Raw genomic sequence first — 19,565 nt, 5'->3', positions numbered from 1 at the left:
GATTCTGGAACGGCCACTGTGGGGTTGCTGGACTAGATGACATTCTAACTGTTCTGCTAATGTTTTCCTTCTGTGCACTCCATTTCCACACTGATGCCCTTGTGTGTTTATTCTTTGGGCTCAAGTTTTTGAGCAATTGGTTTCAGGAAGCTAGGAGTGGTGGGGCACAGCCAGGCAAAGCGACTCTTTTTGTCCTCAGTTTTAGAGTCCTGAGGCTGGGTGGCTCCTGGGGACCATCAGTGATGGCACAGCCCTGGTCTAACTGCTCCTCCAAGAAAGGAAAGCTCCATTCTTGGGCTGCTGCTGAGAGTGGATCAGGGAGTGCTGTAAGCATAATAGCTGGCGGGTCACGATTCCTTTTTTATATATATTTTTTAGTTGTCAGTGGAGCTTTTTTATTTTATTTTTATGTGGTGCTAAGGATGGAACCCAGTGCCTCACACACGCCAGGCAAGCGCTCTGCCACTGAGCCCCAGCCCCAGCCCTCATGCTTCCTTTTTACAGGAAAGACTGAGGCTCTGAGATATTCAGGTGTCTGGGGCACATCAGTCTTAAATGCTGGCACAATTGATGTAATGCCCAGGTAATGCTTTTCCAGAGGTTCTGAGGTGGGTCACACAGGAGTTCAGGGACTGCCTTGGGGTGGCCCAGGTTCAGGCTGCTTTTATGTTCTGGTCTGTCATTTAAGATGCCCCCACCCCAGGGTGGGGAAAGCTGGTGGCTGAAGTGAAGGGTGGAGATGCCTGGTTTTGTCAGGACAGAGGGGAGGGCCTGGGCCCACACGGCAGTGGCCTGGCCCTGGCAGGTTGCTTAAGCCTGGGTGGGGCAGCTTGCTCTCCATCCATTTCCTCCACCCAGCACTTACCTCCACCTGGCTCTAAGTTGGCAGTTCCTGTCCTTGACTAGAAGTGACTACTCTTTAGGAACCTGCTGGTCTGTGTTGGATCCCCCATCCTGGCTCTATTTACATTCCCTGGAGCCCTCATAAAACATCATAGGGTTGAGACTCCTTTTCCCTTAGGAGCCAAATCCATACCCTTGCTTTGATGGGACCCTGGAAACTTCCAGGCAGCAAAGGAACCCTCTACTCCCCTCCCCGCAGGCTGCCACCACCCTAGTCTGTAAGAGAGTCACTTTTGTGGCTGGCATGAGGGCGTAGGTGAAGGGAGGGTCAGAGATTTCTGGGGATGTTTACCCCATCAGGTGATGAGAGTGACTTGTACAGGGCAGAGGGTCACTTAGAGCAGGACAGGTCTCTTCTGTGTCACAGTCATGACCAGGTCGGCTGACTTGTCCTTGTGGTGGGTTTTGTGAATGCACAACTCATAGAGCAAGAAACGCTGCAGATGAACCTGTAGATGTTTATAGACTGTCCAAAGCGCACTGGAGGACGAGCCCCTTGAGGACCACGTGACTCAGTGCCTGGCACACAGTGGACACTCAAAAGAGATATTTGTTGAATGAATGTGTGTGTGTGTGTGTGTGTGTGTGTGTGTGTGTGTGTTTTACTGGGGATTGAACCACAGCCTTTTTTTTTTTTTTTTTTTTTTTTTGAGACAGGGGCTCACTAAATTGAATTTACTTGCCATCTTCCTTCCTCAGCCTAAATAGCTGGGATTACAGGTGAAAACTACCACACCTGGCTTGAATCTTTGAATCATTGAGTTGAATAGATAAATTTCCCTTCCTTTGTTCTCCCTCCCTGCCACCTCCTCCACCCTCTCCTTTGTGGCAAGCACTCTGTTTTTACACCTCTTTGTAATCCCTGGACTTTGCCTATGAAGAGCAATCTACACGGTGGGAGGGTAAGCTAGGCATTACTACGTGGGGAAACTGAGGCCTGGGAGAGCCGGGAACTGTGCCCACCGTCACACAGTAAGAGGTAGATGAGGTATTTGAGGCTAGATTTGTGTGACCCCCAAGGCTGTGGTTGCCCTGCTTGGATTTCTGCCTCCCTCAAGGGGCTTCCAGGGTCTGGAGGTGTCCCTCAGTGGGAAAGCATGTGCTTAGCATCCAGGAGGCCCTGGCTTCCATGCCCAGGACACACACAAAAAAAGGCGGTGGATGCTTCCAGTCTAGCTGGGGAGGTAGAGCAGGTGCAGCAGGCAAAGTGCCCCACCAGGAGGCCCAGGGTTACTCCACAGGAGAGTGGTTTACACACCCAGACAGAGGCTGTGGGAGGTGGGGCCAGGGAGGTGGCAGGGCAGAGGTGGCTGGACAGAGTACAGGAGGATGAGATGGGGACAGGGTAAGCGAGGAGGTGCTGAGGGCACTCCTCACTGAGGAACTCAGAGGAATGACTCACACCTGAGGCAGGCAGGTTACAGCTGTGCCCACAGGTGCGTTCCCCAGAGAGCCAAGTTGGGAGACCAGCCGGGGGTGCAGGAGGAGGCTCCCAGGGCCCAGAGTTCTCCAGGGTGAGGGTTGCCAGGTATGACTCTGGGGAAACCTTTGGCCAGATGGCTCCTCCTGCTTAAGCTGACACCTGAGGCTCCTTCTTGGCTGTCCTGTCCTGATCCCTAGAGCTGGGATTGTAAATGGTTGGTAGAGGAAAAGGGGTAGGCAGAACCAGGGGTGGTTGTTCACAATGGTCTACCCCAGCCAGGTCAGCAGGAAAGGAGAGGCGCTGGTGACCCCCACTCAGGAGTCTCACTTCATCTTCTCCAGGCCACCCTGCACAAAGCAGGCTTATGGGGTATCTCAAGCAGGGAAGCTGCAGAGAAGGGACGATCGTGGGCCATGCCAAGCCAGCAAGTCGGTTGGCTTGGCAGTCCAGGAAGGGAGGGCGGAAGGGTGGCCCTGGCTTGGGATTTGTGGGTGTCGAGACCGCATCTGCGCCAGCGTGGGAGCTGGGGTGGGCGGAGGAGCCTGGAAGACCGCAGACAGACCGGCCAGCCCTCTCCCGCTCCAGGCCCCGGCTGGGGGACTCGAGGGCCCTTTTTGTCGAAGGGGCACGCGACCTGCCCAGGGGAGAGCTGTCTGCGGAGGGGGAGAGGGGTTGTCACTTGAACAGCACCGCTGCATTCAGGGGCGTTCGGGAGGATGCGGGCACCTCGGGAGGACGACGGCAGCCTTGAGGGGTCTCTGGGGAGAGTCTGCCCTCCATCTCTTCAGCGGGGCGCGGGCCAGGTGGCAGCGCCTGGGCTCAGCGGCGGGGAGGAGGCGGCTTCCCGGGCCAGGGGCGGCGGCAGGGGCGGCCCCGGGATCACATGGGCGGAGGCAGGTCCCGGAGCCCCGGGCGGGCTCTCCCCAGAGTCGGGAGGACAGCGCGGCGGAGCGGCGGCGGGTCCTCGCCCTCCTTTCCTGCCTGCCTCCTTCCCTCCCCTCCCCGGCCTGGCTGCCCAGGCCGACAGGTGAGCGGCAGCCAGGTGAGCGTGCGCCCACCTGCGCACCCTCCGCAGCCAGCGCCGGCTCGCCCGGGCCCGCCCGTCCTCGGCCCACAGCCCCTTTCCCTGCGGCCAGTCCTCGGCGTGCCCCCCACCCCGTGGCCTGTGCTCCACCTCCAGCCCCCTGCCCGCGGGGGTACTTTGGCCTTAGAGGGAAGAAAGCTCCAGAACTGGGAGAGCCGGGCCGACAGGCTGGGCTCCTCCCTGCGGCACCAACAGCGCGGACAGCAGGAGTCCACTGGCCGGCGCAAAGGTCTGGGAATCTCAGGGCATTTGCGAGCCACCAGCTTGGGGACTGAGCACCAGGCCTTGGGGACTGAGGGCCTGGGAACCTGGGGACTTGGGGAGGGATAGAACCCACGCTTGGGCAAAAGGGAAGCCAACTGATAGGGGAGGGGCAGACAGACTCGCCAGCCAGAGTATCCCCCTCCCCAGGGGCCCGGTGTTCATGAGAGATCAGGCAGCCCTTGCAGGCTCTGAACCTCCCCAGGGGCAGCCTCAGGATGGGTGCTGGGCTGGGTGGTGCTCAGCCTGGCATTGCAGTTTCCTGCCAGGGTTGGCTCCTGGCTCCAGACCTAGAGGCTCAGGAAATCCCACAAGGGCCTGGTCTGCAAGGACACTCCCTTGCCCAGCAGAGGGGGCAGTGGATGGGAGGCCTGTGGCCCCAGCTGGCAGGCAGCATCAGCCCTCTCTCCCTGCTGGCCAGTAGCAGGGGGTGGGTGTGCCGCGCTCTGCAGATGAGCCTTGGCCTCCTTGCTGGGGCTGTTCAGAGGGCAGCAGGCCCCTGGGGGCGGTGGGAAGTGGATCTTGTCCATCTGAATCACATTGGCAGGGCCTGGGTAGGCAGCCAGGAGGCCCTTCTGAAGACCTGACCTGACCCAAGCCAGGCCCCAACCTGGTCAGATTTTTACATAGTCTGGTGGGGCCACCCCATTCTTTGCTGTCCCTCCTGTGCCAGAGCCTGGCTCTACCCAGGCAACCCTCCTGCCCTCCCCCAGAGTTGGGAGGAAGTACCTTGTGCTGTCGGTTTTGGGGACAGGAAGCAAGTACTTGAGGGACTAAGTTCTGACGGTGGAGGAGGGGACAGGGAGGAAATGCAGACATCTTCTACCACTTGCCAGTCACTGCCCACCCATTTTCCAGCAAGGCCCTGTGTGGCATGGGGACAGCAGCCTCTTGGGAGCTGCTGGGCTGAAGACCTTGCAAGGGGGAACTCGGAGTCACAGTTTCCCAGGGTGGGGGGAAGTGAAACTTTGGGGTGAGGGAGGGACTTAGTCATTTCCTCTACCCACCCTACCCACCCCTAGCCCCTGACGTTCTGCTTGGGGACCTGTCATCCTCTTCTCCCTTTTGCTTCCAGTAGGTTGCCGGGAGTGAACCCCACCTTCCGTCCTCTCTTCCTCAAGCATGGCACTGACAGTGGATGTGCTGGGGCCAGCACCCTGGGGCTTCCGCATCACCGGGGGCAGGGATTTCCACACGCCCATCAGGGTGACCAAGGTAAGGACTGGTTTGGGGAGATAAGGAGCTATCCCCCAGAGTCGGTCTGCCCTGTCGACCCGGGGCCCCACAAAGGCCTCTCTTGTTTTGTACTGGAGTCTGAGCCCTGCCGCTGGCAGTGTGGGCAGGGGAAGGCTGGCACTGTTGCCGTGGGGACTTGGGGCCACTTTAGGAACTAGCTTCTAGGGGGTGAAAGGGAGTGGGCCAAGGAGAGGGCTTGCCCTCTTCTCCTTGGTTACTAATCCTACACCTGCTGACAGCCATTTGGGGTGGTTATAGGACAAGAGACCTCCTGAGCTCTTGACAGTCTCCTCTTGACCCAGGCCGGGAGCTTTCCCACAGAGGGCGGTGTGCAGGCCGCCACCTGCAAGGTGTGATTTGTACAGACAGAGCTCTCTATCCAAAAGTATTTCCCAGCTCAGGTCCTGAAAGTCTGCCACCGCACATTCCTGGGAGGCCTTGGTTTGAAGCCGTGGTGTGCTGAGCCTGAGAGGAGAGGGCTGCCACTGGAGCTTTTGGAGGGGATTAACTAACTGGTTAGCTGGACAGTGAAGGGCACAAAGAGGGGTGTGGATGTCAAAGGTTCAGCCCAGCTTCTTCTGTGCTTCCTGATCAGCAGAGGGGAGCCTCCTTCTGCTTCAACCCTCTCCCAAGTGCTCCACCGGCTTAGTGTGGGTACTGGAGACTCACCTGCTCCTTATCCCTGGCAGGTGACTGAACGGGGCAAGGCAGAGGCCGCTGACCTCCGGCCTGGCGACATCATCTTGGCCATTAATGGGGAGAGTGCAGAGGGCATGCTTCATGCTGAGGCGCAGAGCAAGATCCGTCAGAGTGCCTCACCGCTGAGACTACAGCTGGACAGGTGGGCCTCTCCACTTCCCCAGGCCTGTGGGCCTCCCCTGCCCTTCCACAGGCCCACTGCCAGGCAGCTGCCTCACTCCACCTGGCCTTCCCGGTCTCCTTTGGCACATCTCTGAGAAGGCTTCAGGCCCACAGCAGAGGGAGAGGGAAGCTGGGTGGGCTGTCCCTTTGGCCAGCTGGGCAAAGGTGGGCGCCAGGCTGGGCGTGCAGCCACAGGCTGGGCAGGGTAAGCTGGCACCAGCTACCTGGAAGCCCGGGTTTGACAGGTTCCCGAGAGTGTGCAGGGTGAGGGTGTGGGCATGAAGTGGATTGAAGAGGGGAAACTTCTAAGGAAGGTGTGTCCTATGGTCTCCAGGACCCGTGCCTATAAGAGGAGGTGCCTTTTATTCAGATCCAGGTGGAGGAAAGGAATTTGGGCCTCTTTTCTCATGGAGCTCATGCATCCTTCCCCATCACCAATCTGGGCCCTTGCTGGGGAAGGATGATTCCTGGGCTTATGGGATTTTGAACCTGGAGGCCAGGGTTGTGGGGGAACAGGTGGCTTCCTGGGGTGGGACACCACAGTGAGTCAGGGATCAGGAATGCTGGGAGATTCCACAGTCAGGAGAGCCCTCTGGGCAGGCCTGGAACCTGAGTCAGATACCTCCCTCCTCTCTGCCATCACTCCTCCTGCCAGGCCCTCTCTGCTTGCCCCCTCCTCACCCAAGGGCCCTGCCCTGAGGTGCTGCAGAAACTGGCTCCCTTCATGCCACTCTGGGGAGTGGGACCCAGGGAAGGAGGGGGGAGAGTACCTTATGGCACCTGGGGATGGAATCAAAATCTACAGGAGGTGGCAGCTTGTGACAGAGGAGGGATGGAAGCTGCTGACACCATCATTCCCTCTCGGGTCTCTCTTGGGACCCCATACCCCGGCCTCCAGCTCCACCCCAGGCAAGCCACAGCTCCAGGTCTTGTGCTTTCTTTGCTGAACCCCCTCTTCACCCCTCCCACTGGCATTCAGAAGCTCTGGGGCAGGAAGCAGGGTCCCCATTCCTCACAAGGAGGCAGAGGTTCCTGCTGACTGACTTCTTCAGCAATGGCTAGAAGTCTGGGAACTGTGGAGCATGCAGTCATGGGGTGGCAGGGGTGGGCAGTGGGGGCTCTCGCCACCTCCCATTTAAGGTCTCAGCTGGCCACACTGGTAGGGGCTTGGAAGAGGGCCCCTGGAGCAGGGAAGCCCTCTCGCCGGCTGCCACTGTTGGTGGGGAGAGGATCTGCTGTTTCCCTGGTTCTCCAGGCCCTTCAGCTACCCTCCAGAGAGGGAGAGGGGCTGGTCCGTCCACCCTTTCAGAGTGAATCCTGAAGAAGGGACCCCGAGGGACCTTTCAGAGGCACTCAGGCCACCAGTGGTGGGGGAAAGTGAGCATCTGGCCCTGTCACTGAAGGGCTTGGGGACTTTCAGCCATTCATTTTCTCAGCTTCAGTTTCTCCATGGGTTAAAACTTAAAGGATGGCGAGGCGCCGTGGCACAGGCCTGTAATCCCAACTGCTTGGGAGGCTGAGACAGGAGGATCCTGAGTTCAAACCCAGAATCAGCAACTGAGTGAGGCCCTAAACAACCAGAGAGACCCTATCTCATCTCTAAATAAAATACAAAAAGGGCTGGGGAAGTGGTTCAGTGGTCGAGTGCCCCTGGGTTCAATCTCCAGTACCAACCAACAAACAAACTTAAAGGATTATTTCTGTGAATTCAGTCGTCTTCCCCAGCATTGACCTACAAACTGACGAAGACCAGTGAAAAGGCCAGATGGAGTGGGGGGAAAAGAAAAGGAGGGGGATCATGTAAGGAGTTTCTAATGGAATTGAATTTATTGAATATTTTGCTGAAATCACATCTTTTCTATATTTTGGAGCTGTTCTGTCCTTTTAAAAAACGATGGTGGTTGTTGATGACATTGTTTGTTTTGAATTTGGCTAAGTCTACAGCTGACAACCTGATGTCCGAATGTCCTGGATGTTCTGCAAGTCTTGAGAACCAGATTCTGGGGACAGCATCGTCACAAGCTGTAGGGGGTTGGAGGCCAGGACTCCTGTGACACTGTGTTTCCTCTTGTTTCTTCAGGTCTGGGGCTGCCTCTCCTGGGCAGACCAACGGGGAGGGGTCCTTGGAAGTGCTGGCAACTCGCTTCCAGGTAAGCCAGGGCCATCGAACCAGGAGCCCTGTCATCTGACCACACCAGGGATGAGGCCTGAGGGAGCCGGCTCTTCCCACTGCCCCTCTCTCCACAGGGGTCTCTGAGGACACACCTTGACAGCCAGTCCTCCCTGAGGTCTGCCTACTCCAGCCCAGCCTCCCTCAGCCCCCGGCCAGGCAGCCCCTTCTCCACCCCGCCTCCCACCAGCCCGCTGGCCCCGGCTGGAGAGGTAGTGACTGCCCACAGGTGAGTGCAGCTGGTGGGTAGATACCTGACCTCCTGGGCCACAGGACCTGGGCCAGGCCCCTCAGAGTTCAGTAGCTACATCTGGGGACCCTGAAGGCCCCTCCTCATCCCGGGGCAGGCTGCTCGGACCCCTGCGCCCACTCCCCATTCCTTCCTTTTCAGTTTCCAGAGTCTGAGGCACTCACCGGGCCTTGCTGCTGCTGACGGACTCTCCTATGGGGGCCGCCCCGCAGGCCGACAGGTGAGGAGGCCAGGCGGGAGGAGGAGAGCCTTCCTTTTCCCCCTGGCAGCCTAGGTGTCCCCAGGCTGCAGGCAGCTGGTGCAGCTTGTGGGGCCATCTCCTAGTGACAGAGGCTGTTGCTTCTGGTGGGCCACATGGAGTGCCTGAGACCTGCCTCCCCGTCCACCCCAGTCCTGCTGGCACCCCTCCTCCCTGCTCCCTGCTGGGCCACCCTCCCCCCTTCCTCTGGCTTCCCCTCCTCAGTGTGTTTCTCTTGGGCTGGGGCTGACATAGTTTTGCTGCTGTTGTTGGGATAAATCCCTTTGGCTCTGGCTGCATCTCTCGAACACATTCCTCCCCTCCCCAAGCCCCCAGCTCCCATCCCCCTCCTCCTTCCCGCTCTGCTCTTGGTCAGGTCAGCGTTGATGACCCCCTCGGGACTGTGGTTCTGCCCCAGGCTGCCCTTGGCTTGCTTTCTGTCTGCCTCCCTTCTTTGCTGGATTCCTCTCCACCCAGGTCCCATGTCCGCTGGTGGCATTTCTCCTCCCCAAGGACAGGGGTGGGGGAGAGAGGCAGCAAGAGTCTTGGGCCACAGCTGCTGGGGGCAGCATGGGTGGGGGCATGTCCAGCCTTTAGGGTGAAGGGGATGAGGCCCAGCTGCTGAAATCTTACCTCCGGCTTGATTCTTCCTTCCAGAAAGCAGAGCCTGGGGGGGGGGGCGGGGGGCTGGGGCTGGGGAGGGCTCTAGGAACTGGGAGCTTTGGAGAAGGAATGGGAAGGGTCCTCTGGGGCTTTCCAGTGGGGGTTCCTTGGTAACCAGCCCTGTGCCTGCCTCATAGTCAGCCTGAGGCAACTATGGGAGTAGAGAGGTGCTCCATGAAATCCCTGTCTTTAAAGAATTTAAGACACAGTTGTCCAGATAAGACAAATATGCAGAGCAGTTTGGGAACAATTAAGCACTAGACAGTGTGGTATTAATTACAAAAGAAGGAGGTGTTCTGGAAGGGGAAAGACAAATGTGGGCCCGGGTGGCCAGAAAAGGCTTCATTAGGAATTTTTCTGGTCACTGGAGGGAACACAGGATGGGCTTTATAGGATGATGGGCAATAGGCACTCTGGGAGAGGGGGACACGGGGGCCAGGAGAGACCTGGTATGTTTGGGGATGGGGGAATCTGAGTTTTTGTCCCAGACAAGCTGGGAATGACCTTGGCCTAGGGTTGGAGGGCATGTCCCTCCTGGCTGCTTTCTGTCTGATTCTCCTGGGGACTGTCATCTCTGTAGGACTCTGGTACTCATGGACAGGCCTTCCTGGTTTCCTTCCTTCATGTCCCCAGCCATGAGCAAGGAAGGCATGTGGGTGGCCTGGGGGAGTGGGTTTCAAACTAGCAGTACCTGGGAACTTGTTAGAAATGCACATTCTCAGTTCCAGTCTAGACCTGCTGAATGGGACATGGGTGTGTGGGGGACAGCGATCTGCACTTCAACAAGACCCCATATTAAAGGGGAGCCCAGGGCTGGGGTGGCAGGGGGACCCCGATCAGTCTCACCTCTGTTGTACATTCTGCCATAGACCCTCTTCCTCTCTCGGCCTCAGCCAGACTAGATGGTCTGAGTTCCCGTCTCTGACCCTGAGGACTCCTGTCACTCCTGTGACAAATATTCATGGAGCAGCTGCTTCATGTCAGGCACCCTCTGGGCTCTGAGGATGGTCTGTTGTAGAAAACCAGAAATTCCTATAACCCATAGACTTTGCCTCTGGACAAGGAGTCACAGGGTCCCACAGCTTCCTCTTGAGTGTCATTGCACTTCAGTGTCTTCGAGGCTCAAAGTTTATGAGAAAGAAGCTCATGTGATCTGATTAATTTCCAAAATTTGTTGAACCACAGAATTTCTCCTGGCTCCCCTCCCCTACCCCATACCTGCCACTCAAGTTCCCCAGAACTAGAGGGGCATTGGCTGCAGGCGTGCTCTTAGGCAGGTGAGGAGGGAGAAGCCTTCCTGATCTTGGAGATGAAGGGTCATTCTGGGAAGGGAGGGGAGGAGGCAAGGCAGGCCCTCTCCAAGTGAGAGTATTGGCCCCCCAGAAAGGGCTGGGAGATGGAGGGTGTGGAGGTACCCTGACCTGGCCGTGGCTCCTGACTGGCTAGAAATGTCGAGAATCTAGGGTGTTAGGACACCATAGCCCTTCTGGAAACTGCGAAATGACCCCTGTGGGCAAGCACGTGCCTTGGGGAGCCAATGCCAAGGCTCCCTCCCTCCCTCTGTCTGGGAATGAGGACTTGGCTCCTGAGGGGACCTAGGCTGGATGTTAGCCCTTCATCTGCTGCGGGCTGGTGCCCAAAGGAGGGCATGTGCTGTTCTGTCTGGGGAGGTGATGTTATTGCTATTGTTTGTGGTGCTGGTGAGGGAACCCAAGGCTTTGAGAATACTCAATCCTTTGAGAATAGGCAAGTGCTTTACCACCCAGTTAAACCACAGCCTGAGACACTGTCCTTAAGAACCCCAGGCCCAGTTCTTCAATCAACCACACAGTGCTGGGCTGTATCTAGGCACTTGAGTGTGAAGTCCCAGTTCTGCTTCTGACACCCAGGTGGATTGAACCAGTTACGGTTCCCTCCTGACCCTCAGTCCCCTTACCTATAGAGCATTGTGGGTAAGAACCCTAGAAGCAGCTGGCCACGGTGGTAAATGCTGTAATTCCAGTTACTATGGAGGCTGAAGCAGGAGGATTGCAAGTTTGAATCCAGCCTCAGCAACTTAGGGAGACCCTCAGCAACTAAGCAAAACCCTGTCTTAAAATAAAATAATAAGGGCTGAGAATGTGTAACTCCGTTGTAAAGTGCCCCTGGGTTCAATTCCTAGTACAAGAAACAAACAGAAAGGCCCAGGAGCAGGAATAGGAACTGCTGAAAGAAGACCAGTGGCTGAAGGTCTTGGGCTGTCTTCTGAAGATTCTGAAGTTCTTCCAGCTTAAGGAAAGATTCGTGCCGTTTTAAATTTTGACTTCATAATTCATCATTCATAAGTAAAGTGCGGGAACCTGGCTTGTCAGGATCTCTGCCCTGGGACCAGGTCTCCCTGGCCTGCTTGGTTATCTCCTCTTCATTAGCTGGTACCTCGTCTTCCACTTAGTGGCCTCTGGATGGGGTTGGCAAGGAAGGGGACAGAATGGGGGAGGATACTGAAGTGTTGGCCAGAAACCAGCCTCAAGGGTTGACAAGGAGGTTGAAGGTGAGGAAATTCTGGAGACTGGATGGATGGGTATCCCTGGGGCCAGGGTGTGGACTCCGAATGGGCTTGGCTCCTGAAGTTCTGTGGGGCAGGATCAGACCTCCCGGGACAGATGGGCGAGGCCCGGGCAGCCCAGAGCCTGGCCCTCTCCTGAGAAGGAGCAGCAGGGCAGGGCAGCGCAGCGTGTGTGGCAGGAGGCCTGCCCAGCCCCTGTCCTGTCTCCTTGGCTCCACCCCTTTATGTTTCCATGGCCTCACTGCAGAACGGCAGCTGGCTTCCTCTGCTTGTTCTGTGGGACCAGAGCCCTAACAGGTAGCTTGACCCAACAGAGAGGGGTGTGCTGCCTAGAGGGGTGTCAGGATTTGGTCGCTTGGCATCTATCTCTGCCTCTTGCTCAGTCCCCTAGCAGAAGCCACATGCCTCAATAGCTGGGCACTGGCCTCCCTTGGGTGCTGGAACCCAGCAGCCCTGGTGCCCTGGCCCTGAGGGTGGGGCAGGGTGCCTGCCGCTTGCAAGGGTCCTGCTGCTCTGTGGGGACCGGGCGCCCCCTGGCGTTGGTCCGGGGAGCAGCATCTGGCAGCGCCCGTGGGCGCGTCGGCCAGGGCCGGGCGCTGACTCCTCCCGCTGCTCTCCTCCCACAGGCTGGTCTCGGCCGTGCTGGCGACTCGGCTGTGCGGGTGCTGCCGCCTTCTCCGGACCCCCGGTCCTCAAGCCCCAGGTTCAGGTACCAGCAGACCTTGCAGGGTGGGATGGGCACCTGGAGGACCTGAGAAGGACAGGTGGGAAACTGGCTTCATGGGGAGGGATGGGGTCCCCGTCCCCCAAAGCCTGGTGGGCTCTCCTCCAGTTCCCAGAACACCCTCCCCCATGCTCTTCTGACCGGAGGGTTGTCTTAACACCCCGGCATGGGACCCTCATTCCTGGCTGCCCGACCCTGCAGTGTGGACTCGGAGGCAGGGAGCTGCCTCCTGGAAGAGGACTCAGAAGTGTTCAAGATGCTGCAGGAAAACCGTGAATCGCGGGTGGCCCCGAGGCAGTCCAGCTCCTTTAGGCTCCTGCAGGAAGCTCTGGAGGCTGAGGAGAGAGGTGAGGCCGCAGGGCTCCGTGGGAAGGTGATTCCCTGGGCCTCTTGGGATCCCGACTTCACAGGCTAAGTGTCTATTAAGTGCTCATCACAGGACTAGGGGCAGGGGAGCACATGCCAAGCCACAGTCCCTGTCCTTAAAGTGCTCACAATCATCTCAGAGTTACCAAGTATGCACACAGAAGGTGGCAGGCTGTGCTGGCTGGGACCAGGAAAGTGCCAAGGGAGAGGGCAGTTGGGCACTGGGGGCTGGGTCTCTAGGGAGGGCTTCTTGGAGGAAGAGGGATTCAACTTGGCCCTGAAAGGAAACCAAGATTTCAGTCAACAGCCTTAAGAAGGTGGCCTGGGAACACTGGAATGTGGAGGCCTACAGCCAGAGGGCTGATGGGCGTGGCAGGAGAGAATAGCCTGGCCTGGCAGCAGGGAGAGCAGGGAGGAATGTCCCTGTGATGAGGGCCTCTGGAGCCAGGCTGAGGAGCACTCTAACCAGGAGAGTCAGGGAGGTCCCCTTGCCTGGTGAGGTGCCACCAGGAGCAAACAGGACCCTGTGGGCTCCATCCAGCCTTTTGTTATTCATTTGATGAACACTGATGTGCAGGATGTGACCCTCTGCTCCTGAACAGCTCTTTGTATTGGGGCAAACAGGCCTGGCCAGCTCTCAAGGAAGCGGATGCTGTAGGATCAGTGTTTCAGGCGGTCAGGAGGAATGCACTTTGGAATAGCAGAGACAGAGAGAGAGAGACTGCCTCGTCCAAGGGGAGAGAGGAAGAGAGAGATGATGGACCAGGCAGGAGAGGATTTGGAGGTGCAGAATGACCAGTCCCTGGTGGCTGGTTCCAGCTCTGATGTGTAGCTCCTAGGAGTGTTTACAGATACCTGGAGGCTGGGTGAGAGTTGGAGCAATTTTTTTCTTTTTTTTAATGTCGTGGTGTTGGAGATGGAACTAGGGGTCTCACACACGCTGGGCAAGTGCTCTGCCACTGACCTACAGCCCAGCCCGGAGCAAATCACAGCAGTTTCACTAAACACAGCTGCTGCTGTGGGTGGTGAACTCTCAAATTTCTGTCCCTCCCCACTCCCAGGTGGCACGCCTGCCTTCCTGCCCAGCTCACTGAGCCCTCAGACATCCCTGTCCCCCTCCCGGGCTCTGGCCACCCCACCCAAGCTCCACACCTGTGAGAAGTGCAGCACAAGCATCGCGTGAGTGTGGGAGGGCCATGGAGGTGGGGTGAGCCTGGGGGGCCGGGCAGGGGTGCTCTCAGGCAGGGCTGGGCAACAGTCAAGGACTCTGAAGGGAAGCACTGGCTATGGTCTCCGTGGCTTGGTGTCAGGCCGTCTGCAGTCTTCTCACAGTGAAGACTTGCGCTGGCTTCTTCCTGAGCACTCCTTTTCTCCTCCTCTTTTCCTCCTCCCCATTTCCTCCTTTCTCCCTGGAGGAATGAGAAATGCTACTGCTTTGGGTTTCTCTTCCATAATTTCCACACTTCTGCTAGGCACAGTGGTACATGTCTGTAATCCCAGCTACTAGGAAGACTGAGGAAGGAGGTTTGCAAGTTGGAGGCCAACTTCAGCAACTTAATGAGACCCTGTCTCAAAATAAAAAAATTCAAAGGGCTGGGTATAGAGCTTAGTGGTAATGAAGGACTCCTGGGTTCAATCCCAAGTCCAAAATAAATAAATAAATAAATAAATAAATCTAAGCTTCCGACTTGCCCCAGGTCTCGACTCTGGCTCTTTGGGATAAATGACCTTATGCCTGACCCTATCTCCATCCATCCTGTCCCTGTCCTGACCGTTCTCCTTACCCTGCAGGAACCAGGCAGTGCGCATCCAGGAGGGGCGCTATCGCCACCCCAGCTGCTACACCTGCGCGGACTGTGGGCTGAACTTGAAGATGCGAGGCCACTTCTGGGTGGGCGAAGAGCTGTACTGTGAGAAGCATGCCCGCCAGCGCTACGCGGCGCCCACCACCCTGAGCTCTCGGGCCTGAACCCTGCGGTGCTTAGCCCAGCTCCACTTATTACGTTTCTGGACATGACTGTGCCCAGAGCAAGTTGGCAGGGATGAGGTGATGGTGGGTGGTGGCTTTTACATGAACTAATTTGGGGGGCCCAAGCCCCCTTTGTCCTCGCTGGGTGAGGTCAAGGGCTGGGACTCGATTCGGACTATGGGCACTAAGGGCAGCCCCACCCTACCTGGCCTTCCCCCTGCAGGACGGGTCCTGTGCCACAGGCTGAAGCGGCCACTGCGTTTGATGCATTTGTACACAGGGTAGGGCACAGTGTCTAGGACAGGGGTGGGTCAGAGGCTGATGGTATTCACTGTGCAGAGTTTTGACATATGAGCTCTATAAATATATAAACACCGACAAACGCAGATGCCCTTTTTTTCTTTTCCCCTACCCTTGGGTAGGAGCTGCTCCTTGCTACTGGGTAGACAGTGTGTATTTACCTCTGTGTTCCCATTCCCCCTCTACCCACCCCACTGCCAGGGTGCAGGATGAGGTAGGGTGATGGAGGGGAAAGAGGGTTGCCTCTGTAGGTGGGATGGGCACTTCCTTAACCCTTTTGTAGAGATGCTTGTTTTCCGGGGATGATCCCTTATACTAGGGAGGGAATGAGTTTCTTGCTGGGGGCCTGGAGACGGGCAGGGATGCTAGGGGACAGGAACAGAGGACCAGAGAGGTGGAGGAAGATTTCTTGGTGAGGCAGCTTCGTGCTCAGCTGGAGCTGGGCTAGGCTAGGTCTCTCTGTAGTCCTTATTCTACTTGGTGTGGAGCCGCCAATCCATCTGAGCTGGGTGGGCAGAAGATGGGGGATGTAGAGGGACATGTCTTCTAAAACACCACCTGCACATGCCTGAGGCTGCCTGCCCCATTCAGAACAAAATCCACCATCAATAACCTTGGACTGGTGCTGTAGGTTAGCCTTGCCTGGGAGGGAAGATCCGAGCCTCACCCTGAGGGATTGCCACTAACTGGCTATGGACGAGCTGCCACCTCTTTCCAGCAGATGGCTGGCTTCATTTTTTTTTTTTTTTTTTGTACCAGGGATTGTACTCAAGGACACTTAACCACTGAGCCACATCTCCAGCCTTGCCATTGCTGAGGCTGGCTTTGACTTGCGATCCTCCTGCCTCAGCCTCCCAAGTTGCTGGGGTTACAGGTGTGTGCCATCACCATGGAACCAACCATTTTTTTGTATATTTAGAGACAGGGTCTTACTAAGTTGCTTAGGACCTTGCTAAGTCACTGAGGCTGGCCTTCAAACTTATGATCCTCCTGCCTCAGCCTTCTGAGCCACTAGGATTAGAGGTGTGTACCACACACCTAGCTGGCTTCATTAATTTGGGGGGGAAAAGCAATTGTCACAGCTAGTGCTAGGTGTACTTTCCCTGGATGGGGGTGCATTTGAGAGGGTGTGGGGAGCAGAAGTCTCCTGCAAGATTCACCAACCATCTATAGTCCCGATCCTGGAGGACATTTTAGAAAGTTCTATGGGGGCTGCTGGGTGCTCCAGAGCCAGCCTGCCCCCACTCAGCCAGAGATGGGCAGCAGCCTCAGATTTATTTTCACAGAGCAGATCAAAGGTGGCTTCAGAGTGTGTGGGCTCTGATGGCAGCCTTGTGCTATCTGGCTCTTTGGGGAAGGGATCTTGGTGGAGACGGTGTTGCCTCTTTGGGCACCTGTGCATGTAATTTACACGTTGATATAATCGTCTCACCTTTTGCCTGGATGGCTGCCTCAGACAGGCCTTTGTTTTTATAGAAAAGATAAAAAGACTGGCTGCCCAGCCCAGGAGTCTTGTCTGATGGGAAATGGGGCAGCCTCTTTGATGCCACCTAGTGTCCAGTGCAGCCCATGGTAAGGGAGAATGCTCACGAACGGGGAATTCTGCTTGCTGGTAAATGCTGACTTGGGCTCTCAGCACAGCGAGAATATGAACAGAGACACACGTTTCTTGTTGTCCTGGAGATGATGGCCAAGAGGCAGCAATCGAGCTGCCATGAACAAACACGTGGTAGTGAGTGCTAAGGGCTCTCTTGCCAAGTTCAAAGAGGCAGCTGGGTGTGACCAGCTCTTGGGTATTGGGCAGGTGGAGGAGAGCCTGGGGTGACTGTGAGTTGAATGCTCAGTTTACAACAGTGGCCTCTGGGCCTCCTGAGCAAACTCGGTTTGAACTTCACCTCAAGGCTGACGAAAGTGTTAAGCAGAAAGTGTAGGTTGAACTCTCAATATGGTTGGATCCCTCCTGTAACAAACTGTGTGGGTTAGAGGTGTCACAGGAGTGGGAAGACAAGTGTGGAGTGGTGTATCCAGGTGATACAGGTGGGCTGTTGATTGCCACTGGGAAGCAGAGTGGGTCCAAGCTAAAACCCCTTCTGGCCCTTGTTCTTGTTGGCATCTGGCTCTCCTCCCAGGGGATCTGAAGGTTTCTTTTGTTTGTTTTGGGGTACCAGGGATTGAACCCAGGGGCACCAGGTCACTGAGCCACATCCCCAGCCCTATTTTGTATTTTACTTAGAGACAGGGTCTCACTGAGTTGCTTAGTGCCTCACTTTTGCTGAGGCTGGCTTTGAACTTGAAATCCTCCTGCCTCAGCCTCCTGCACCGCTGGGATTACAGGCATGTACCACCACGCCCGGCTGGATCTGAGGGTTTTGATACCAGAGTCCTCTCCAGCCACAGGGACAGCCTGGAACCAGACTCCTCTGGAAGATGCAGTTATTAGTCAAACCAGTTTGTCAGCAGACAAGGTTGGGGGCAGTCTCTGATTTTTACCCTTGCCCTTGTCCCCACCCCAAGCCAGCTAACTGAGTACCCACTCCCTCTGACCCAGGCTGACCACTTGTGCTACAGTACTTTGTACTTCTCTCTGCATTTGGGACAATACGTTCAGAAATGACACATTTGACTTAGAAGTAGCTGAAGATGGTATCTAATACAACCCCCTTCAGACCGGCCTGGGAAAGTGGTGTTCACAAAGTTATACAGCCAGATAATTAGTGGCTAAAGACGTGCTAGGGACATTTGTAAGGCTCTAACTGCACTCTCACGGCACAGAGGAAAGGCATCCCTGTCATTCTTGTTCTACATGTGACGAAACTGAGCACCCAGGACTCTACATGGTAAGGGGAGGGGCTGAGAATGGAATGGGAGCCTGCTTCTGGGGCTTCTGGCTTGCTGGGGGTGGGGTTGGGGAAGGGTTGGTCCTCGGTCACCAGAGGCAGCCTTCCAGGCGCTGCTCCAGCCACTGCAGGCTACAGTGGGAGGTCAGGCCCCTTTGCCTCTCCAGGCTGGCAGGAGCTAGCTGCCTCCCCCTCTTGGCTTTGCCCTACCCCCACCCCACCCCCCAGGGCCCAGCTGAGCACTGAGCTTGCAGGAAACTCACTTCCTGAAGCTGGGGCTTCCCCACAGAAGGGAGGTGGAGGGATTAGGGCATTGCGGGCCAGCCTGAGGGATGACTGCTGAGGCCACAAGTGTCCTAGGAACCTAGGGTAGCTGTTCACCTCGTGATATGGGCGGCATCTCTTCTAGGTATATGATTCTGGTGGAGGAGGCAGGTCATACAGGGTTAAAGTGTTTTGGGATTGGAGCTGCCACAGTCAGGACAGAAAACAAAGGGAAGGAAGTACGCGGGTCCCCCACGTCAGGTTGGGTCCCCATGAGGGCTGTGGCTTTTCCAAAATAGCCTAGTATCTGCACAGGGGGTGGGGCCATAGCCTGGAGGGGAGTGTAGTTGGGTGAGTGGGGGTTCTATGAGCCACACACAAAGCCTTGTGCTGAGACACTGCATTCCTGCTGGCTGGGCTTCCTGTTTCCAGATGCATTCCTGCCCCAGAGTCACCACGGAGACTGCTTGGAATCTGGCCCCACATTCTCCAAATTCAGAGCAAGATCTGGCAAAGGCACCCTCCCTTTACCTTCCCACTCTCACGTTGGAGGAAGGAAGCCACCTGGCCTGTGTGGGGTGTGGCACAGCTGGGGAATTTGATGCCTGCATCTTCTTGGATTTGCAGAAGGCAGTTCTGCCAGGTCCAGCATCCTCAGTTTCCCTAGTATTTGGAGAAGAAGGTTGGGGTTGGGATATCCAGAAGGATTGGGCCAGGAGGGGGCAGTCCAGCAGACCCATGGCAAGCAGGGGAGGGCCTGGCCTGAACATTCAAGGTGTTGAGAAATGACAAGTAAAGGCGATTCAGGGAACTAGCTGTCATTTTGCATGCTGGGGGATTGCCTGTGGACCTCAGTTTCCTTATAAAATCAGAAAATCTGATCGTTTGTGCCTCTCTGATGAAGGCTCCAGCAGAGGATGTTCAGGATGGGTTCCTGGAAAGAGCAATGAGTAGAGGGTCCTCTCCCTCCTTGTTACCAGCCACTTCTTACAGTGGCTTGGGCTCCAGCCCCTCCCCCAGAGGCCCAGGTGCAAGTTTGCACGTCCGCCAGCTCCCTTATCTGCCTCCAGGGGATTTGAGTCCTCCTGACGTTTCCCGCCCCCCCCCAACCCTGCACCCTCCCCCAGGTGGGGATGTTTCCTTAGAAGCCACCTGCCCTCATCTGGTCATCAGGCTGTCCCACCCTCAGCAGCTCCTTATAGGATGGGGGTTGGGAGTGGAATTCCAGGGGCCGGATAGGGGTGGGGTGGGGACAGGGAAGCGGTCACACTTCAGGTCTGCTTGCAGGCTGCTCTTCCCCACACCCTGAAGATGCATCCATCCCCAGCTCCCGGGCACTCAGGTGAGAAAGAGGTACAGGGCCCGGTAGGGGGTTCAGATGGAGCCCAGGACACAGCGCTCGGCAGCTGCTGTGAAGGGTTTCCCGGGGCGCCGGAACCATTTCCCCTTCTTGGCGCCAGAACTCTGACAG

The 19,565-nt window shown here is 56.7% G+C and overlaps 1 protein-coding gene and 1 pseudogene across 4 annotated transcripts; both read left to right on the top strand.

The window, feature by feature from the left end:
• The first annotated feature begins 2,587 nt into the window (after nucleotides 1-2,587).
• Nucleotides 2,588-4,763, top strand: LOC143397454 (uncharacterized; annotated as a pseudogene).
• On the top strand, nucleotides 3,268-15,067 carry Pdlim2 (PDZ and LIM domain 2). 4 transcript variants are annotated; one of them, XM_076852296.1, is made up of 10 exons: nucleotides 3,268-3,639; nucleotides 4,750-4,886; nucleotides 5,597-5,748; nucleotides 7,849-7,918; nucleotides 8,016-8,167; nucleotides 8,330-8,408; nucleotides 12,261-12,343; nucleotides 12,560-12,705; nucleotides 13,786-13,903; nucleotides 14,516-15,067. In XM_076852296.1, the coding sequence occupies exons 2-10, from the start codon at nucleotides 4,794-4,796 to the stop codon at nucleotides 14,691-14,693; spliced, it is 1,071 nt and encodes a 356-aa protein (XP_076708411.1). In that variant the 5' UTR covers nucleotides 3,268-3,639; nucleotides 4,750-4,793; the 3' UTR covers nucleotides 14,694-15,067. The 4 variants fall into 4 exon arrangements, with proteins under 4 accessions (XP_076708411.1, XP_076708410.1, XP_076708412.1 ...); XM_076852295.1 differs by having other exon boundaries at nucleotides 4,747-4,886; XM_076852297.1 differs by having other exon boundaries at nucleotides 3,280-3,368; nucleotides 4,747-4,886.
• The last annotated feature ends 4,498 nt before the right edge of the window (nucleotides 15,068-19,565 follow it).

The sequence above is a fragment of the Callospermophilus lateralis genome, chromosome 4 (genome assembly GCF_048772815.1).
Source record: "Callospermophilus lateralis isolate mCalLat2 chromosome 4, mCalLat2.hap1, whole genome shotgun sequence".
In the NCBI taxonomy this organism is placed as follows: domain Eukaryota; kingdom Metazoa; phylum Chordata; class Mammalia; order Rodentia; family Sciuridae; genus Callospermophilus; species Callospermophilus lateralis.
This window is presented reverse-complemented; position numbering and strand designations above follow the sequence as displayed.